This window comes from Conger conger, chromosome 4, assembly GCF_963514075.1.
Source record: "Conger conger chromosome 4, fConCon1.1, whole genome shotgun sequence".
Classification (NCBI taxonomy): Eukaryota; Metazoa; Chordata; class Actinopteri; order Anguilliformes; family Congridae; genus Conger; species Conger conger.
In genome coordinates this window covers 3,759,337-3,776,754 of record NC_083763.1, presented here as the reverse complement: position 1 = coordinate 3,776,754, position 17,418 = coordinate 3,759,337, and the positions used below count along the sequence as shown (strand labels likewise).

The window sequence follows — 17,418 nt, the reverse complement described above, 5'->3', positions numbered from 1 at the left end:
GATGTCGGCCATTTTGTGGAGTAAATTAGCACGGCGCTGTGTTCCAGCTGGAGTCGTAATGCCAGGTGACAGGGTTAATCAATGGTGTCAGTAACAGGGCTGGACACGGGGAAACTGACCCGTATCCTATTACTGCATTAGCGTTTGACAGGTTATACAATGTCAGGTCATTTGCTTTAAAACTGGGGTCGTTTCGGAATTGATTGATGCCGCGTCTGCTTGGTTAATAAGGCTGTCAGTCCTATGTGTGTGTGTGTACGTACGTGTGTGTGTGTGTGTGTGTATGTGTGTATGTGTGTGTGAGAAAGAAAGAGAAAGACAGGTGGTGTGTGTATGCGGTCGAGGAATTAAAGATTTTGGGTGACCTGAGCTCACACAAGGCCGCAGCTGGTATCGATCTGGACACGAGACTCTGGTTCCACCCGCCCGCCCGGCAGGTTCCCTGGAGGAGGCTCGGAGCTGAAAGCTGGCCGCCAGGCTTAATGGAGGCACACGAGACGCCCCTGATGGAAAGGCATTCTTCGCATCGACCCCCCTCTTCATCCTCGCAGTCACAGTACAGTGACTGAGCGAAACCCACCCTGCCGAAGATTTAAAAAAAAAAAAACAGCTCAAGCTAGGTTTTTGAAAAAGCTGGTCGATGGTTGACCGGTTCAGACCAGATCACGGCTCGACGTGATTTAGCTGGTTGCCCAGATTAGACCAGATCCCGGCTCGACATTGTTTAACTGGTTCACCAGTTCAGACCAGATCCCAGCTCGACACGGTTTAGCTGGTTGACCAGATCAGACCGGCTCCCAGCCCCAACACAGTTTAGTTGGTTGGCCAGATCAGACCAGCTCCTCTGCCCTACCCTGGATCCTACCCTCCTGGAGCTCGTTCTCTGCACCCATCCTCCTGCACCCTTCCTCGCCCTACTCCTGCCCCGGTGTTCGGGATTCCCCAGCTCTGACCTCCGCCCGTCCCTCCCCGTCTGCCGGCCTGATTCCCTGTACCCCTGTACCCCTGTACCCCTGTACCCCTGTTCCGGTGGTGCCCTGTTTTGCCGCACTTGCCCCTTTTCTGTCGAGCCGAATTAAAGGTACACTAGGTCATTTTGCACTTCTAACGGTCAAGAGAGGAACAGCAGCAACAAACACGCTCAAACCACAACACTGTTTATCCCTCCCCCTTCTCTGTAAACGCGCTGACGTTGAAACGCCATTGTCTGTTCGCTTGGATACGACCCCTTTGCCTGGACATTACTACGAACTCTGCATTGCCCTGTTTTGCCTCACTTGACCCTTTTCTGTAGACCTGCCATTTTCACTTTACCCTCCGGTCTGCTATCGGTTCTTCTGTGTGAAGAACAGAAGCCAGCCATCATACTGAAGGTGGCTACTTTACGCTGCTTCCTGCAGTCAGCCTGCCTTGTATATTGGCAGCTGGTGTGTGTGAATGATTGAGCCGGTATGTGTGTGTGAATAAATGACCCTGAACAGTATGTGTGTGTGTGAATGAATGAACATGAGCCAGTATGTGTGTGTAAATGATTGAGCTGGTATGTCTGTGTGAATGATTGAGGCCGGTATGTGTGTGTAAATGAATGAGGCTGTATGTGTGTGTGTAAATGAATGAGCCGGTATGTGTGTGTGAATGAACAAGCTGTTATGTGTGTGCAAATGAATGATTGAGGCGGTATGTGTATGTGTGTGTGTGTGTGTGTGTGTGTGTGTGTGTGTGTGTGTGTGTGTGTGTGTGTGTGTGTGTGTGTGTGTGTGTGTGTGTGTGTGAATGAAGGAGCCGGTATGAGCGTGTGTAAATGAATGCTGTACGCCGTGTCTCTCAATCAGGGGGGATTCTGGGAGACGTCTGTGTTGTGCTGGGCTCGTTTAATCAGGCCCTAATGGAGGCGCCTTCGTTCACGTCAGCTTCCGAACGGCCGCCGGTCTCCTTCCTCGCTCTAATTGGCTCTCCCTGCGTCACCGATGTGCCCAATCAACCGCCGACTCTGGGCGAGGCTCAGCGCCTCCCGTACGGAGGAAAAGGCACCCCCGCTCACCGCGTTTCATTTATAAAGAGACCCAGGTAGGGCGCGTCCCAATACTGGAGGAAAAGGGATCCTTATTTCCTCCACCGGGGGAGGGTGGGGCAGGGTCTCGTGTTCAGATCGATAGCAGCTGCAGCCTTGTGTGAGGTCAGGTCACCCAAAATCTTTAATTCCTCGACCGGAAAAAAAGGGTACGCACACACACACCACCTGTCTTTCTCTCTTTCACACACACACACACACACACACACACACACACACACACATAGCACTGACAGCCTTATTAACCAGACACGGCATCAATCAATTCCGAAACGACCCCAGTTTTAAAGCAAATTACCTGACATTGTATAACCTGTCAAACGCTAATGCAGTAATAGGATACAGGCCAGTTTCACATGTCCAGCCCTGTTACTGACACCACTGACTGACAAACGGTTCTGTTTTTATTGTATTAATATTGCAGCACAGTACAGGGATGTACAGTGGCTCCAGAATGTATTCAGACGACTTCACTTTTTGCACTTTATTGTGTTCATTCGAAATTTATAAAATTGGTATCAAGTGAAAACATCTTTTTGCAAAAACTGAAATCTCTCATTTATATAGTCAGTATTCAGACCCTTAATTCAGTACTTTGCGGAAGCTCCTTTGGCAGCAATTACTTCTGAGGCCGCTGTACTTGCAGTGGAAAGAAAATGGTAGTGTATGAAAAACATGATTAAAGCAGAAATGGATACAATATAGAAATTATAGTCTTCGCATGAAGTACAAACACTCATTGAGCAATTTATTAGGTAGACCTGTACACCAGCTTGTTAATGCAAATAGTTAATCAGCCAATCATGTGGCAGCAACTAAATTCATAAAAGCATGCAGACGTGGTCAAGAAGTTCAGTTGTTTTTTCAGACCAAATGTCAGAATGGAGAAGAAATGTGATCTAAGTGACTTTGACCATGGAATGATTGTTGGTGCCAGTCAGGGTGGTTTGAGTATCTCCTGTGATTTTCATGCACAACAGTCTCTTGAGTTTGCAAAAAAAACAAAAAACATCCAGTGAGCAGCAGTTTTGCAGGCAGAAACACGTTTGTTAATGAGAGACGTCAGAGGAGAAGGGCCAGACTGGTCAAAGCTGACAGGATGGTGACAGTCACGCAAATAACCACACATTACAACAGTGGTATGCAGGAGAGCATCTCTGAACACACAACGCATCATAGCTCTAAGTGGATAGGCTCCAGCAGCAGAAAGCTTAATAAGTCTAAAAAATAAGTCAAATAAATACCTAATAAAGTGCTCACCGAGAGTATGTGGATTGGGCCATGAAGTGGTCTTTACGTTGTGTTTGTGTTCCTCTCTGTTCCTCTCTGTCCTCCTCTCTGCGTTCCTCTCTGTGTTCTTCTCTGTGTTCATCTCTGTGTTCCTCTCTGTTCCTCTCTGTGTTCCTCTCTGTTCCTCTCTGTGTTCCTCTCTGTGCTCCTCTCTGTGTTCCTCTCTGTGTTCCTCTCTGTGTTCCTCTCTGTGTTCCTCTCTGTGTTCCTCTCTGTGTTTCTCTCTGTTCCTCTCTGCGTTCCTCTCTGTGTTCCTCTCTGTGTTCCTCTCTGCGTTCCTCTTTGCGTTCCTCTCTGTTCCTCTCTGTGTTCCTCTCTGTGTTCCTCTCTGTTCCTCTCTGTGTTCCTCTCTGTGTTCCTCTCTGTTCCTCTCTGTGTTCCTCTCTGCGTTCCTCTCTGTTCCTCTCTGTGTTCCTCTCTGTTCCTCTCTGTGTTCCTCTCTGCGTTCCTCTCTGTTCCTCTCTGTGTTCCTCTCTGTGTTCCTCTCTGTTCCTCTCTGTGTTCCTCTCTGTGTTCCTCTCTCTGTTCCTCTCTGTGTTCCTCTCTGTTCCTCTCTGTGTTCCTCTCTGTGTTCCTCTCTGTTCCTCTCTGTGTTCCTCTCTGTGTTCCTCTCTCTGTTCCTCTCTGTGTTCCTCTCTGTGTTCCTCTCTGCGTTCCTCTCTGTTCCTCTCTGTTCCTCTCTCTGTTCCTCTCTGTTCCTCTCTGTGTTCCTCTCTCTGTTCCTCTCTGTGTTCCTCTCTGTTCCTCTCTGTGTTCCTCTCTCTGTTCCTCTCTGTTCCTCTCTGTGCTCCTCTCTGTGCTCCTCTCTGTGTTCCTCTCTCTGTTCCTCTCTGCGTTCCTCTCTCTGTTCCTCTCCGTGTTCCTCTCTGTTCCCCAGCACGCTCAGCGCTGTCAGAGACACACAGCCCTTCTCTCTACCTCTGGGAGAATCCCGGACACGTCCATTTTATTTCACCGAAGCACAGTGCTCTCGGCTCTCTGTGTTCATCACGATCTGCTGAGAAGTGCAGGTCTATTTCCACCTGCTGACATAAAGCACACAACCCGCTGACATAAAGCACACAACCTCCTGATATAAAGCACACAACAACCTGACATGAAGCACACAACCTCCTGTCTGGGCAGGTACTGGGTACCGCAGTCTGCCTGCCTCAGGGAACTCACCCAGTCCATATTCTATGAAATATTTAAACTATTTAAACTTTTTGTTTATTTTTTTTACTCTCTCCCTTAATTGGCAGACTGGTACTTTTTTTTCCCTTCAAGAAAGACATAAATAATGTCCTATATGGAGAGAATTGTTCCCCTCATTATTGAAATATAGTGAATAATACTCTTACTCTTTTCCTATTGGTACATACTGTACAATTGTAACACAGCCAGCAATATAAGATTCATTTCTGCCTTTTCTTTTCTTGGGAAAACGTACTCCCTCGTACCCCAAAGAGAACAATGCTGCACTTTCAGGGTACATTTGGGGAATTTGATTCTTGAAGAGCAAAAATGAGAGCGTTGACTCGTACTGTAAAACATACTGTAAGTAGAAGCTTATTTTCACCCACATATAGACAAACTGGTGCTATCCTATGCAGAGAGGCTGGTATAGGATTCCAGTGGTTTCCGTGGAAGGATTTCGGTTTCTGTCCCTGGCCGGTTGGTAGTCTCTCCCGCTCCCGAGACGTCGGTCTGCGTGTTGTGTTCTCAGCTCTGCTGCGCTCCCCCCTAGTTGCCAAATTAGACGAGCCCTTCGCTCTGTGATGGCTGCCCCCACGGTGTGGCGCTGACCTGCGGGGATGCGTGTTTACTCAGACCAGCCCTGGGTGGAGTCAGGGGACCTTCCCTCTAATGAAGCACCTGTCTGTGCGCTCTGTCCTCAAAAGCGTCCGCTGCCACATCCATCCGTCATCTCCCGCCGACGCCGGCGTTCAGTTCCTCCCCTGGGCCACCAGGGGGAGCCGTGTGATCCGTCGCCGCCGCGGCCGATAGCGGCGGCTTGGCAGAGGTTCTTCTTCTTTGGTCCGGCCCCGGCGCTCGGCTCTTATCCGCGGTATGAGATGAAGTGTTGATGAATGAGGAGCCAACGGGAAGATGAACTTCAGAAGATGGCGTCAGACAGTGTCAGCGTGGACAGAGTCCAGAAAGAACAGGCTGAGTCCCTCATGTGTCCTGTGTGTGTGTGTGTGTGTGTGTGTGTGCGTGCCTGAGATTGTGTGCTTGGGTGTGTGTGTTACTGCTAGTGTGTGTGTGTCTGTCTGTCCGCCTGCATGTGTGTGCCTCTTTGTTGAGTTAGTGTGTGTGTGCGTGTGCGTGTGTGTGTGTGCTGTATGTGTTAGTGTGTGTACACGTGTATGTGTGCTAATGTTAGTGTGTGCGTGTCTGAATGCATGCACGTGCCTGTCTTTGTATGAGTTAGTGTATCTGGTCGTGTACTGTATGTGTCAGTGTGCGTGTGTATGTGGGTGCTAATGTGGGTGTGTGCGTGAGTGTGTGTGTGCGCGTGTGTGCGCTCATGCGAACATTGTCTCAGCCTTCCTCCTTGCTCTCTCTCCGGGGATGGGGGTGTGTGTTTTGGGAGATTAACTGTGAGGAATGACTGGCACCCCCCGCCCCCCCCTCGGCCTGGGAGGACAGCTGGTGCCTGCAGAGCCCTCCTGCCGGGCTGCTCCTCCCTGCTCATTTCCCCCAAATCAGCTCCAATCTGCACCTCCTTCACACTGCCGGAGGGACACCTGTTCTCCCTCTCAGCGGGCTTCTGTCCCCGCCAACAGACACCCGCATTGTCCGCTTGCCACGGGAAAATAGCTGCTATTCAGCCTCACAGCGCAGTTCTACCGGGCTGATTCGCTGGGTGTCACCCGTTTGTATTTTTGGTGAAAAGCGATTGCTGTTTTTGCATTGAAGCAGGCACATTTGTGCCTGAGTGACTAACTGTACTGAAGGCGAGCATTTCTTTCTCACACACACACACACACACACACTCTGTTCACAGGGCTGGATATTTACGGAGGCAATTCACCTTAAGCACCTTACTCAAGGCTGTGCCACCATCAAAGAATCAAACTGGCAACCTTTCCAGTCACAAGCCTGATTTCTTAACCATTATGCCACACTGCTGGCCGGTTATACATACCGTATGTTTTTCCCAGATTTCCCAGATCCCGTAAGCTCTCCTGAATCTGCAGATGATTCCCTCTCCTTTTGGGAAGGCAGTGACCGTTCACCACGTGTACATTTATTGGCAAAGTCTGCCCTCTAGTGGCTGAAGCGGAAACGGGCTGATGTTTGTGTGTTAAATGAGCCGGACGCTTTATTAACTTACGCGCCTCACCGATACCTGTTCCACCGGCACTCTGCGAGGGTCATTAAATCAGACCGTCTGACGGTAGTTTTTATGAATATGGCTGTGTCTGTTTCAACAGATAAATGCCAGAGTAAATACCACGGGGATACTAAAACTTTGACGACGAGACATTTTCATCCAAAGACAGTATAAACCTAAGGTTTTTTTTTTTTAAGCTCCACAAAATACCGTAAGTGAATTAAATGTTCGATAAACCATAAAAAGCATATTTATATAATTATTTATTTATTCATCATATTTATAACATTACATTGGTGGCATTTGGCAGACGCGAATTACAGTTGATTTTTAGACTAAGCAGGAGACAGTCCTCCCCCGGAGTAATGCAGGGTTAAGGGCCTTGCTCAAGGACCCGACGGCTGTGCGGATCTTATTGCGGATCGACCTTGCAGGTCCCAGTCGTGTACCTTAATATATACGCTACAGGCCGCTCATTTGCACTGGGCATTTGGTTGTATATACAGTAAGTACAACCAACAAACTGATTCAGTGGCTGCAGGCTTAGGAATTGTCCCCCCGCTGTACTGTACAGGAGCCTTTATGAAAGGCAGGACACCCTCGGGGGAGTACAGGGTTATTTTTAAACTATGGCTATTTCAGGCAGTTGAAACATACGGTGGTGATGACAAAAGTACAGTTGCCTCAATCTGTCGCGAGCTAGCGGCTCGGGGAAATATGCTGGGTTACCGCTCGGTATTCCTGTTTTGTGTTTCTCGTGTTCTTCCCGTAGTTCACGTTACCCTGAGCCCCGCCAATAACTGTGTGAGCCCACTGTAAAGACTTGTCTTTGTGGTCAGCGACAATAGCATCGTTGTACCACTAGGGGGAGGTGTCGTCACCAGAAATATGGATATTTAGAAAAACGGTCTGTGTGCCGATAATTCACTTACAGTGCATTTCACTTCACTTTCCTCGTGAGTACAGGCTGTGCTTGGACATAATGCACGGCGCAATAAAAGTGTTTTCTGCGAAAAGCCATCAGCATTACTGTCCCTAATTACAGTCTGTACGTTTCCACTGACGTTGTGGTGCTGTATTACCTAACAAACTAGCCACACTATGTGTATGATGTAATGCCTGAATATTTTCATGGAGACCTAGATGCATATTCTTCAGACCATGAAGATGTAAATATTGTATTTTTATGATGAGGTGCATAAGGCTACATCGTGACATTTGGATTGGATTGGATGAGGTAGTTTTAAAAGTTCAAAAGCCAGTCAAAAACCACCACTTAATTGTTATGGCTTTTGTTTTTAGATTTACTCGAGGAAATAGTTGGTACATGTACAGTGTAGTAAAATACCATGAAGCACAACAACTGAAAGCTGCCAGATTGTAGCTGCCCGCTAAAATAAATCAATTGACAACATTGCAGGTTTGAGTGTGCCATTATTATTTTTTATTGCACATGTGCAACCAGATAAAAATGTCTCCGATAGAGGTCTGTTTGAGCGGTTTGCAGTAAAAAAATGAAGAGGGCGATAAAATAATCGAGGTTGAACAGTACAGTACAGGGCAATGGAGAAAAAAGCAGTAAAATTAAGTGCAGTAAATGTTACAGGTCACCATCTACACCAGTAACAGGAGCGTTGGCTAACAGTCCAGCTCAAACGGGTGTGAGCCCTCCTTAATTTGACTGAAAATGGAATTTTCGACATGGAGGGGGGAAAGGAGAGGGAAGTAATATCTTGTATGATGTTACCCGATCCTGTTATGTTCTCTGCAGATTATGTGTGTTCACTAAGCTTCTACACGAGGGGGGAGAGTTGGGTGATGTCTTTGGGGTGTTTTGTTGGGGGTGGGGGATCAGTGGGGACTTGAAATGTGGTCCGGGATTTAAGATCTTCTTTCATCCTCTCTGATCTTCAGGAAGATTTTCCTGGGATAATCTCTGATCCTTAGGATTCACAATCTCAAATTTTATTTGTTGTAATATCTGACCCTTGGGGGACGCCCATCCTTGAGATTACACGCCAAGATCCAGCTGTTACTCCTCAGCCCACACGGATCAGGAACACGGCCCGGAGCAGGAATGTGTCCCTGTGTCCCCACAGCTCAATTAAGTCATTACGATTAAAGACGCTCTACACCAGGGCTGCCCGATCACGTGCCATGGCCAAGAGTGTGACGAGTCACGTTCAGCCGGGACAAAACGTCGCAAAACGTTTATTTAAACGGAAATGGTGGCGTGTTGAACATCCTATTGCAAACTGTGGACGGACTGACTGACGTCGGTATAGTACAGTCTGCTCCTACGGCGTCTGAGAAGGCGTTTTGTGGGCTTTACAGCACAGGCCTACGTCATTACTGATTCGGGCTACGCCCCCAACACACCCGCCAAACGGGAGCAAACGCGCCTCAAAGCCTCAAAATGCAAAACCTTGCAAATGTCTTCAACAGATGGTGTACACAGAATATTGTGTAAGTCCATTTGGCCTAATATAGATAACAAAGTGTGTGTGTGTAAAACACTGAATCAGTGACATTTTAAAGAAATATGGATCTGAATGCACTTAAAAGTTATTAAAGTTATTAAAGTTATATTAATGCCATGACATTTAAATAAGAAAAAACATGAAAACATTAATTACTTAAGGAAAGTACTCCCGAACTGGAATTATTCCTTCTAATACTTTTCTCTCCGACCTTAATTGACCCGTCTGGTGAAATGAAGGCAGAAGGGGAAGTGAGAGTACTCTGTGTGTTACCGTTTACCCAGAGTGCTCTCTGTCCATCCAGACAGTTTCACTGAGGTGCCCATTTCATTACTTTTTATCTGCAGTTCACCTCGATGTAATGACCACTCATTTCCTGGTAATCGAAGCGTCGACAATTGAAACTAGAAAAACTCAACAGCAACGTTTCTCTTTCCAAAATGTAGTACTACGGTTACTCGCCAATATCAGCAGAGCTGAGATCTGCACATTTAGGTCAGGAACTATTTATTCTATTGCCGGGACTCTAGAAACTCCTGAAATCTAGAAACTATCTGGATGGATAGATTGTACTCTGGGTTAGTGAGAACATGCCAGTTGTTTTAAAACAAATAAATGTTTTTGTCCAAAACTATTTTCAGGCCATGTAAGCTATTCCATCTTTAAATATGAACAAACTGGGTTGTAGCTGCAGTTAATGGTCTGCGTAAAGTGATGCCAAAATCATCCCAGCTTACGCCCGATGCATAAACACAACCAGGCGGCAGAATCAGGGAACATGTGCGTAAACATAACCTGTGCATTTGCTAATGTTCAGAGCGCATTTCATGTTCTGTGGAGCTGTGCCAGTTGGCACGGGCGGGGGGATTGACAATGGCCACTGTGTCTTAGACTGGATTAGTCTTTTTAAGTGGAGTGAAAAAAAGAGGAAGCGAAATGAAATGAAAGTGAAATCCCTTCCCTTTGACTTATAATCTGTGTGTTCAGCGCCCGCCAAACCCGGAGAGGGCAGGCCAAGAGAGGGACACACCTCTGTCACCAGGATTATCGCCTGGGTCAGGACACGCTGTCCGTCTGTGTGTCTGTCCGTCTGTCTGTATGTCCGTCCGTCTGTGTGTCTGTCTGTCTGTGTCTGTCTGTCAGTAGTGCACACCAAGAGAGGGACACACCTCTGTCACCAGGATTATCGCCTGGGTCAGGACACGCTGTCCGTCTGTCTGTCCGTCTGTCCGTCTGTCTGTCTGTCTGTCAGTCAGTAGTGCACACCAAGAGAGGGACACACCTCTGTCACCAGGATTATCGCCTGGGTCAGGACACGCTGTCCGTCTGTGTGTCTGTCCATCTGTCTGTATGTCCGTCCGTCTGTGTGTCTGTCTGTCTGTGTCTGACTGTCGTGTGGTAGTAACGTCCCCGTGTGTCCTGTTCCGAAAGGGTGAACCGGCACCCCTGCACTCTCAGAAATAAAGTCACAGTGAAGGTATCTTTTCTGTCTCATCAGATTAATCTAAAAGGCCCAAGTTTTTATCTATGTGGTCACTTCTTGCACTTGAAACTGTATTTCCCTCTGGGGTTTTCAGTGCACTTGTCCCCTGGTTACTGTTTTGTACTTTGTTGTGCGTCGCTCTGGATAAGAGCATCTGCCATATGCCTGCAATTTCATTTAATGTGATGTTCTGCAACACATTTTCATTCTTCAAGGATCAAATTTCCCAAATGCACTATGAAAGTACAGTAATGTCCTCTTTGGTGTTATTAGATTGTTTTCCAAGCAAAAACAAAATTAATTATACATTGCCGACTAGGGATACAATTTAATGTAACAATAGGGCACCCCAGCGACAAGCATTTCTACCTTTTTAGACACTTTTTGTACCTTTATTTCTGAGAGCGTAGCGTTTCCTGTCTGGCTCGATCTCACCTACCCGTGACGCCACGTCATGCTGGCTCAGAGGTGCACTGCGCTAAACATTTTATTTTTATAAGTAGCGCCCTGTTAGCTGCAGTCGACACACTAGATTATTAAGGTTTATATTTTTTATTCCAACTCCTGTCACTCCGCCACACACCCCAGTTAGCATTCATTTACAGTGAACGGCCCTGTATGACCAGCTTGGCAGACTGCTTCAATGCACTGCAGTGCTATGATTCATTCAGAAATCACTGTTTCTGTGAGTACATTTATATAGATATTGAGTGGGAGTTGCAGACTTTTATATACATTTATATGTACTGTATATGCATTGATAGATGGATAAACGGTATACATACATGCCCGCACATACATACAGACTTGCATACCTCCGTGTCATTTTAATGTGTTTGCATACACACAAATGCATTGAAATGACATGTAAAGGAAGAGCCAGATGGCGGAAAGGACCTGTAATCCTTATGCGGTTTTCCTGTTTTCCACGTTGAGATTACGCACGGCTCCAATCTCCGGTAAAGCCGCTCTCCTTTGATGGGACTGACTGACAGCGAGGCAGCCGTGTGAGCAGGAGTGTGTCTGCGTGTGCGCGTGTACGAGATCCGCTGTTTTATCGCATCGCTCACCTGGCGTTAGTGTCGTTCCCTGCGCGGGTGTTTTCCCTCACCTCACGTCCGGTAAGGTAAGAGAGGCAGGGTTTAACGGGAAATGGGCAAGGTAGATTTCAGCGGGAGACGGAGCCTGCTCGTTTCCACGACATCCGTGGAACGGCTTCGTTTTGAAAATGTGATAGCACGTGAAAGGGAAACTCGCGTATCTTAGCGTTCTGGCACTTTGACTTTCTTTTATCTGGCACTTTCAATTAGATGTCAGTCAAACAATTGCCATGAATGTCGTGGTAGCATCTTTCTTGGTGCTGTATGACTCACAGAAAGGAGTGTAGCTATTTGCGTATGGGGAAATTCGTTCAGTGACCCCAACAACGGTGGAATGTTGTTTATGTTTGTGAATTAAAGGAATTCTTGGCTGCCTTTGGAAAATTGCTACACATTCAAATTAATGGCTCTTTTTAAATTCAGATTCACAAAAGAAGATCTTTTTGAAATAGGACTGTCTTTCGTCTGTGTGAATAGAGGTGCTTTTGATTTCCTGTTCTGCTTGTTTAATTGTTCTTCTGAAATATTTGTCAATGGTATTCAACATTTGGGGGTGATCATAACTGTGTGTGTTTACATTGTTTGAACATACAGGTAATTGCAGAAACTGCCCAAAACTATGAATTCAAATTCTACTTCTAACTGAACTGTATGTTATATTATGTAAACCAGGCATGTAGAAATGCTGAAATTTAATTCAGTTTTTACTGTAACTTTGAATGAAGTAATAATGTACCGTAACTTCTTTTAAATGTATTAGTTGTGAACACAGATGGTTCTTAGTCAACAGAATATTGTGTAATTCTGAATCTTTCAGCACTGTAAAATGGTACAATAACTCTCAGTGATTAAGTACACTTTAAATACATTAAGTACGACAGTATAACAGCCTGGAACAATGTAATTGTCAAAACAGGCACATAATTAACAGTATAGGATACATAGGACTATAAATATTAACCCTAGAGAAGAGAGTTATGTAAAAAAAAAAAAAAAACTATTCAAGTGTCTGTTCTATATAGACTATGTCAATTATTTTCAACAACATACAAGTACGTATGTACTTATGGATGAAATTATATTGTACAGCTTATGTAACAAACTTAATTGAAATTCTGTGCGTGTAACTACTTACTGTTATGTCTTGCAAAAGTAGAGCAGTAAAGTAAAAAAAAGTTGAGTTAAAAGTACATTTAAAATTGTGTGTTTGCTTCTTTATTTGCTATCTTTTTATTCAATTTGTCGAAGTTTGGCTATAGGGGGATGCCCATCCTCCGCTGGCCTATAGGTTAAGTTGGTAACGGTCGAGGTATTAAACTAGCAGGTAAACTAGAAAGTCCACACGGAGGGATGTATAATCTGCAGTTCAGAGGGATGATTCTCTCTCTCTCTCTCTCTCCCTCTCCCCCTCTCCCTCTCTCTCTCTCTGTCTGTCTCCCGGTTGCCAGGTGTGTGCTTCCTGTGTCTGGTGGACGTGGTGCCGGTGAAGAACGAGGATGGCCTGGTGATAATGTTCATCCTGAACTTCGAGGTCATGACTGACGAGAGAGTGCGAGACCCCAGCAGAACGCTCAACCACAAGCTGTCCCTCCCCTGGCTCTCCGCAGGTACCACCCTCTGGAGCACCCGGGCAGTAACATGTTTAAAACCGTGTTTTATACAGGCTTACACACAACAGGGATCCACACTGACGTTTTATACAGGCTTACACACAACAGGGATCCACACTGATGTTTTATACAGGCTTACACACAACAGGGATCCACACTGACGTTTTATACAGGCTTACACACAACAGGGATCCACACGGACGTTTTATACAAGCTTACACACAACTGGGATCCACACTGACGTTTTATACACGCTTACACACAACAGGGATCCACATTGACGTTTTATACAAGCTTACACACAACTGGGATCCACACTGACGTTTTATACAAGCTTACACACAACTGGGATCCACACTGATGTTTTACACAAGCTTACACACAACAGGGATCCACACTGACGTTTTATACAAGCTTACATACAACACGGATCCACACGGACGTTTTATACAAGCTTACACACAACTGGGATCCACACTGACGTTTTATACAAGCTTACACACAACTGGGATCCACACTGATGTTTTATACAAGCTTACATACAACACGGATCCACACGGACGTTTTATACAAGCTTACACACAACACGGATCCACACTGACGTTTTATACAAGCTTACACACAACACGGATCCACACTGACGTTTTATACAAGCTTACATACAACACGGATCCACACGGACGTTTTATACAAGCTTACACACAACACGGATCCACACTGACGTTTTATACAAGCTTACACACAACCGGGATCCACACTGACGTTTTATACAAGCTTACACACAACACGGATCCACACTGACGTTTTATACACGCTTACACACAACACGGATCCACACTGACGTTTTATACAAGCTTACACACAACACGGATCCACACTGACGTTTTATACACGCTTACACACAACACGGATCCACACTGACGTTTTATACAAGCTTACACACAACACGGATCCACACTGACGTTTAATTCAAGACTCTCCCAAATAGGGTTTTCTGTCTCCGGTGACAGTATGATTTCACATTGAGGTTCAAAAGTATGTCCTCTGTTTCTCTCTTGTTAAGGTGCTCTGCACACTGACAGATTGGGAATGGGTAATTACATGCTGAGGAGAAATGAGTGTGTTTGTTTGTCTCTTTGCCTGGGTTGTGTTTTGCAAAGTGTGTTTTGGTTTTTTTCTGCCTCGATTTCTGTCTTTTTGTTTGATTTGATTTTATACTATGCCATTTGTTTGAAGTTTGATGTTTGATCTCTCTCTCTCTCTCTCTTTCTCCATGTGTGGTTAGCTTTTTTCTGGTTTGGTTTCTTTTTCTTGGTTGTGGATTGTTTGGGGGTTGCTGCAAAGTGATTTTGTGATGAATAAAAACAGGGGTTTAAGTCAAAAGTCTCAATTCAATAAAACAATGCTTTATTGGCATGGCATAAAATAAGATATGTCTTGCCATAGCTTTACTAGAAGACTGCAATGTATATGTATGTATATGTAATAATATATGTCCCTCTCTCCTTCTCTCTCCTTCCCTGTCTCTCACTTACTCTCACTCTCACTCTCTCTCTTTCTCTCTATCCCTCTCTCTATCTCTCCCTCTCTCTCCTCCCTCTCCCTCTCTCCCTCTTTCCCTCCCTCTCTCTCCCCCTCTCTCCCCCTCTTCTCTCTCTTCTCTCTACCTCCCCTTCTCTCTCCCCATCTCTTCTCTCCCTCCCTCTCTCCCTCTCTCTCTCTCCCTCTCTCCCCATCTCCTCTCTCTCCCTCCCTCTCTCCCTCTCTCTCTCTCTCTCTCCCTCTCTTCTCTCTCTATCCCTCTCTCTCTCTCCCTCTCCCCTTCTCTCTCCCCATCTCTTCTCTCTCCCTCCCTCCCCTCCTCTGTCTCTCCCTCCCTCCCTCTCTCTCTCCCTCTCTCCCTCTCTCTCTCTCTCTCTCTCTCCCTCTCTCCAGGTCGGCCTCGGGGATTTAAGCTGCGCCTGCCCCTCCTGCGGTCTCTAAGCAACAGCAAGCAGTCCCTGCAGGAGGACCCAGAGGCGGGCCGCGGTCGGGAGCCCTCCCACCCCAGCCACGAGTCCCTGGCCCTGGACGACCTCCCGCCGGCCCCCGGGCCCGAGGACCCGCGGCTGGGCCCCCCGCCGCCCCCCTGGGCCCCGGAGGACCAGCGCACGCTCCTGCTGGAGGCCTCTCCCCGCCTGGGGCTGCCGCTGACCCAGTCCTCGCCCCGGCCGCACCGGCTCAACCCCGACGCGTCGGTGTCCAACTGCAGCCTGACGCACAGCCGGTCCCGCGAGAGCTTCCACAGCATGAGGCGCGCCTCGTCCGTCGACGACATCGAGGCCATGAGGCCGGACTGGGACCGCCGCCGCACACGCCCCGGAAGCACAGGTACGCACACGCCCTGGAAGCACAGGTATGCACACGCCTCGGGAGCACAGGTACGCACACGCCCCGGGAGCACAGGTACACACACGCCCCGGGAGCACAGGTACGCACACGCCCCGGGAGCACAGGTACGCCCGGGAGCACAGGTACGCACACGCCCCGGGAGCACAGGTACGCCCAGAAGCACAGGTACGCCCGGGAGCACAGGTACGCACACGCCCCGGGAGCACAGGTACGCACACGCCCCAGAAGCACAGGTACGCACACGCCCCGGGAGCACAGGTACGCACACACCCCAGAAGCACAGGTACGCCCGGGAGCACAGGTACGCATACGCCCCGGGAGCACAGGTATGCACACGCCCCGGGAGCACAGGTACGCACACGCCCGGGAGCACAGGTACGCCCGGGAGCACAGGTACGCACACGCCCCGGGAGCACAGGTACGCCCAGAAGCACAGGTACGCACACGCCCCAGAAGCACAGGTACGCACACGCCCCAGAAGCACAGGTACGCACACGCCCGGGAGCACAGGTACGCCCTGGGAGCACAGGTACGCCAAGGAGATGTCTTAAAGACGTCCTTAAAGATGTCTGACTTTGATTGATTTCTGGGTCAGGAGCAAGGAAAATAAATAAGAGGAGAAAAATAAAGTGATTGGAATGAGCCCAAAAATACAATGTCTATCATTTTTTCCCCCATGGGAAAATGTAGTCACCGTGAACTCTGGGTTCTCTGGGAACCACGGCTGAATTCAAATTCAAAATCGAAATGTTTTATTGCCATGAAATACCTTGGTAAATATTGCTCAGCGTACACACTGAGACTAATTCCACTAATTAGTTCTACCTCAGTGGTAACCAATGCTGTTCCTGGAGATCTACCATCCTGTAGGGTTTCATTACAGTCCTGACAAAGCAGACCGCAAGGTTAATTAGCAGAGTCAGGCGTACCAATTAGGGTTGAAATTAAAACCTACAGGATGGTGGATCACCAGGAACAGGGTTGGTTACCACTGTTCTGCCTCTTGGCTGAAGAATTGTGCTAAATGCAAAATCCAGGTGACTGGAACAAAATACCGGGGAGGACTTTTACTTTCTGAACCTGGATTTTCCACCAGTGAGGAGACACCAGTGTAGAAGCCAGGTTCAGAAACTAAAAATCCTTCCCAGTATTTTGTTCCACTCACTAAGATTTATAAGCACAAACTACTGCTCAGAATCAGCTGGCTGAGATCATGGGTGGAAGAAGCACCCTTTTCCTTTTCGACCCGTGGACTGTGCACCTCACATCACATTACATTCATGGCATTTGGCAGATGCTCTTATCCAGAGCGATGTACAGTTGATTAGACTAAGCCTGAGACAATCCTCCCCTGGAGCAATGCAGGGTTAAGGGCCTTGCTCAAGGGCCCAACGGCTGTGCGGACCTTATCGTGGCTACACTGGGATTCGAACCACCGACCTTGCCTGTCCCAGTCATTTACCTTAACCACTACGCTACAGACCACCCTTACCTCACCCTGCAGACCTCACCTCTGCTCTGAGTCATGGAGCTGTTTGATTGGAACCAAAGCCTGCACCCACACTGGCCATTCCTGGGTAAAAGGTCTCCCTCTCATCACACGATGAGCGATATTTAAAAACCATACGTGCGAGTGTATGCAGTGCAGTGAGCTCGCGTGTGGCTTGTGGCGAC

The 17,418-nt window shown here is 47.4% G+C and overlaps 1 protein-coding gene across 1 annotated transcript in view; it reads left to right on the top strand.

Moving 5' to 3' along the window:
• The window catches only part of kcnh2b (potassium voltage-gated channel, subfamily H (eag-related), member 2b), a 198,812-nt gene that overhangs the window by 88,419 nt on the left and 92,975 nt on the right, over positions 1 to 17,418 (top strand). Inside the window, exons 3-4 of the mRNA XM_061239261.1 lie at positions 13,192 to 13,350; positions 15,289 to 15,723. Of these exons, the coding sequence (XP_061095245.1) occupies positions 13,192 to 13,350; positions 15,289 to 15,723 (594 nt within the window). The remainder of the gene's footprint in view (positions 1 to 13,191; positions 13,351 to 15,288; positions 15,724 to 17,418) is intronic.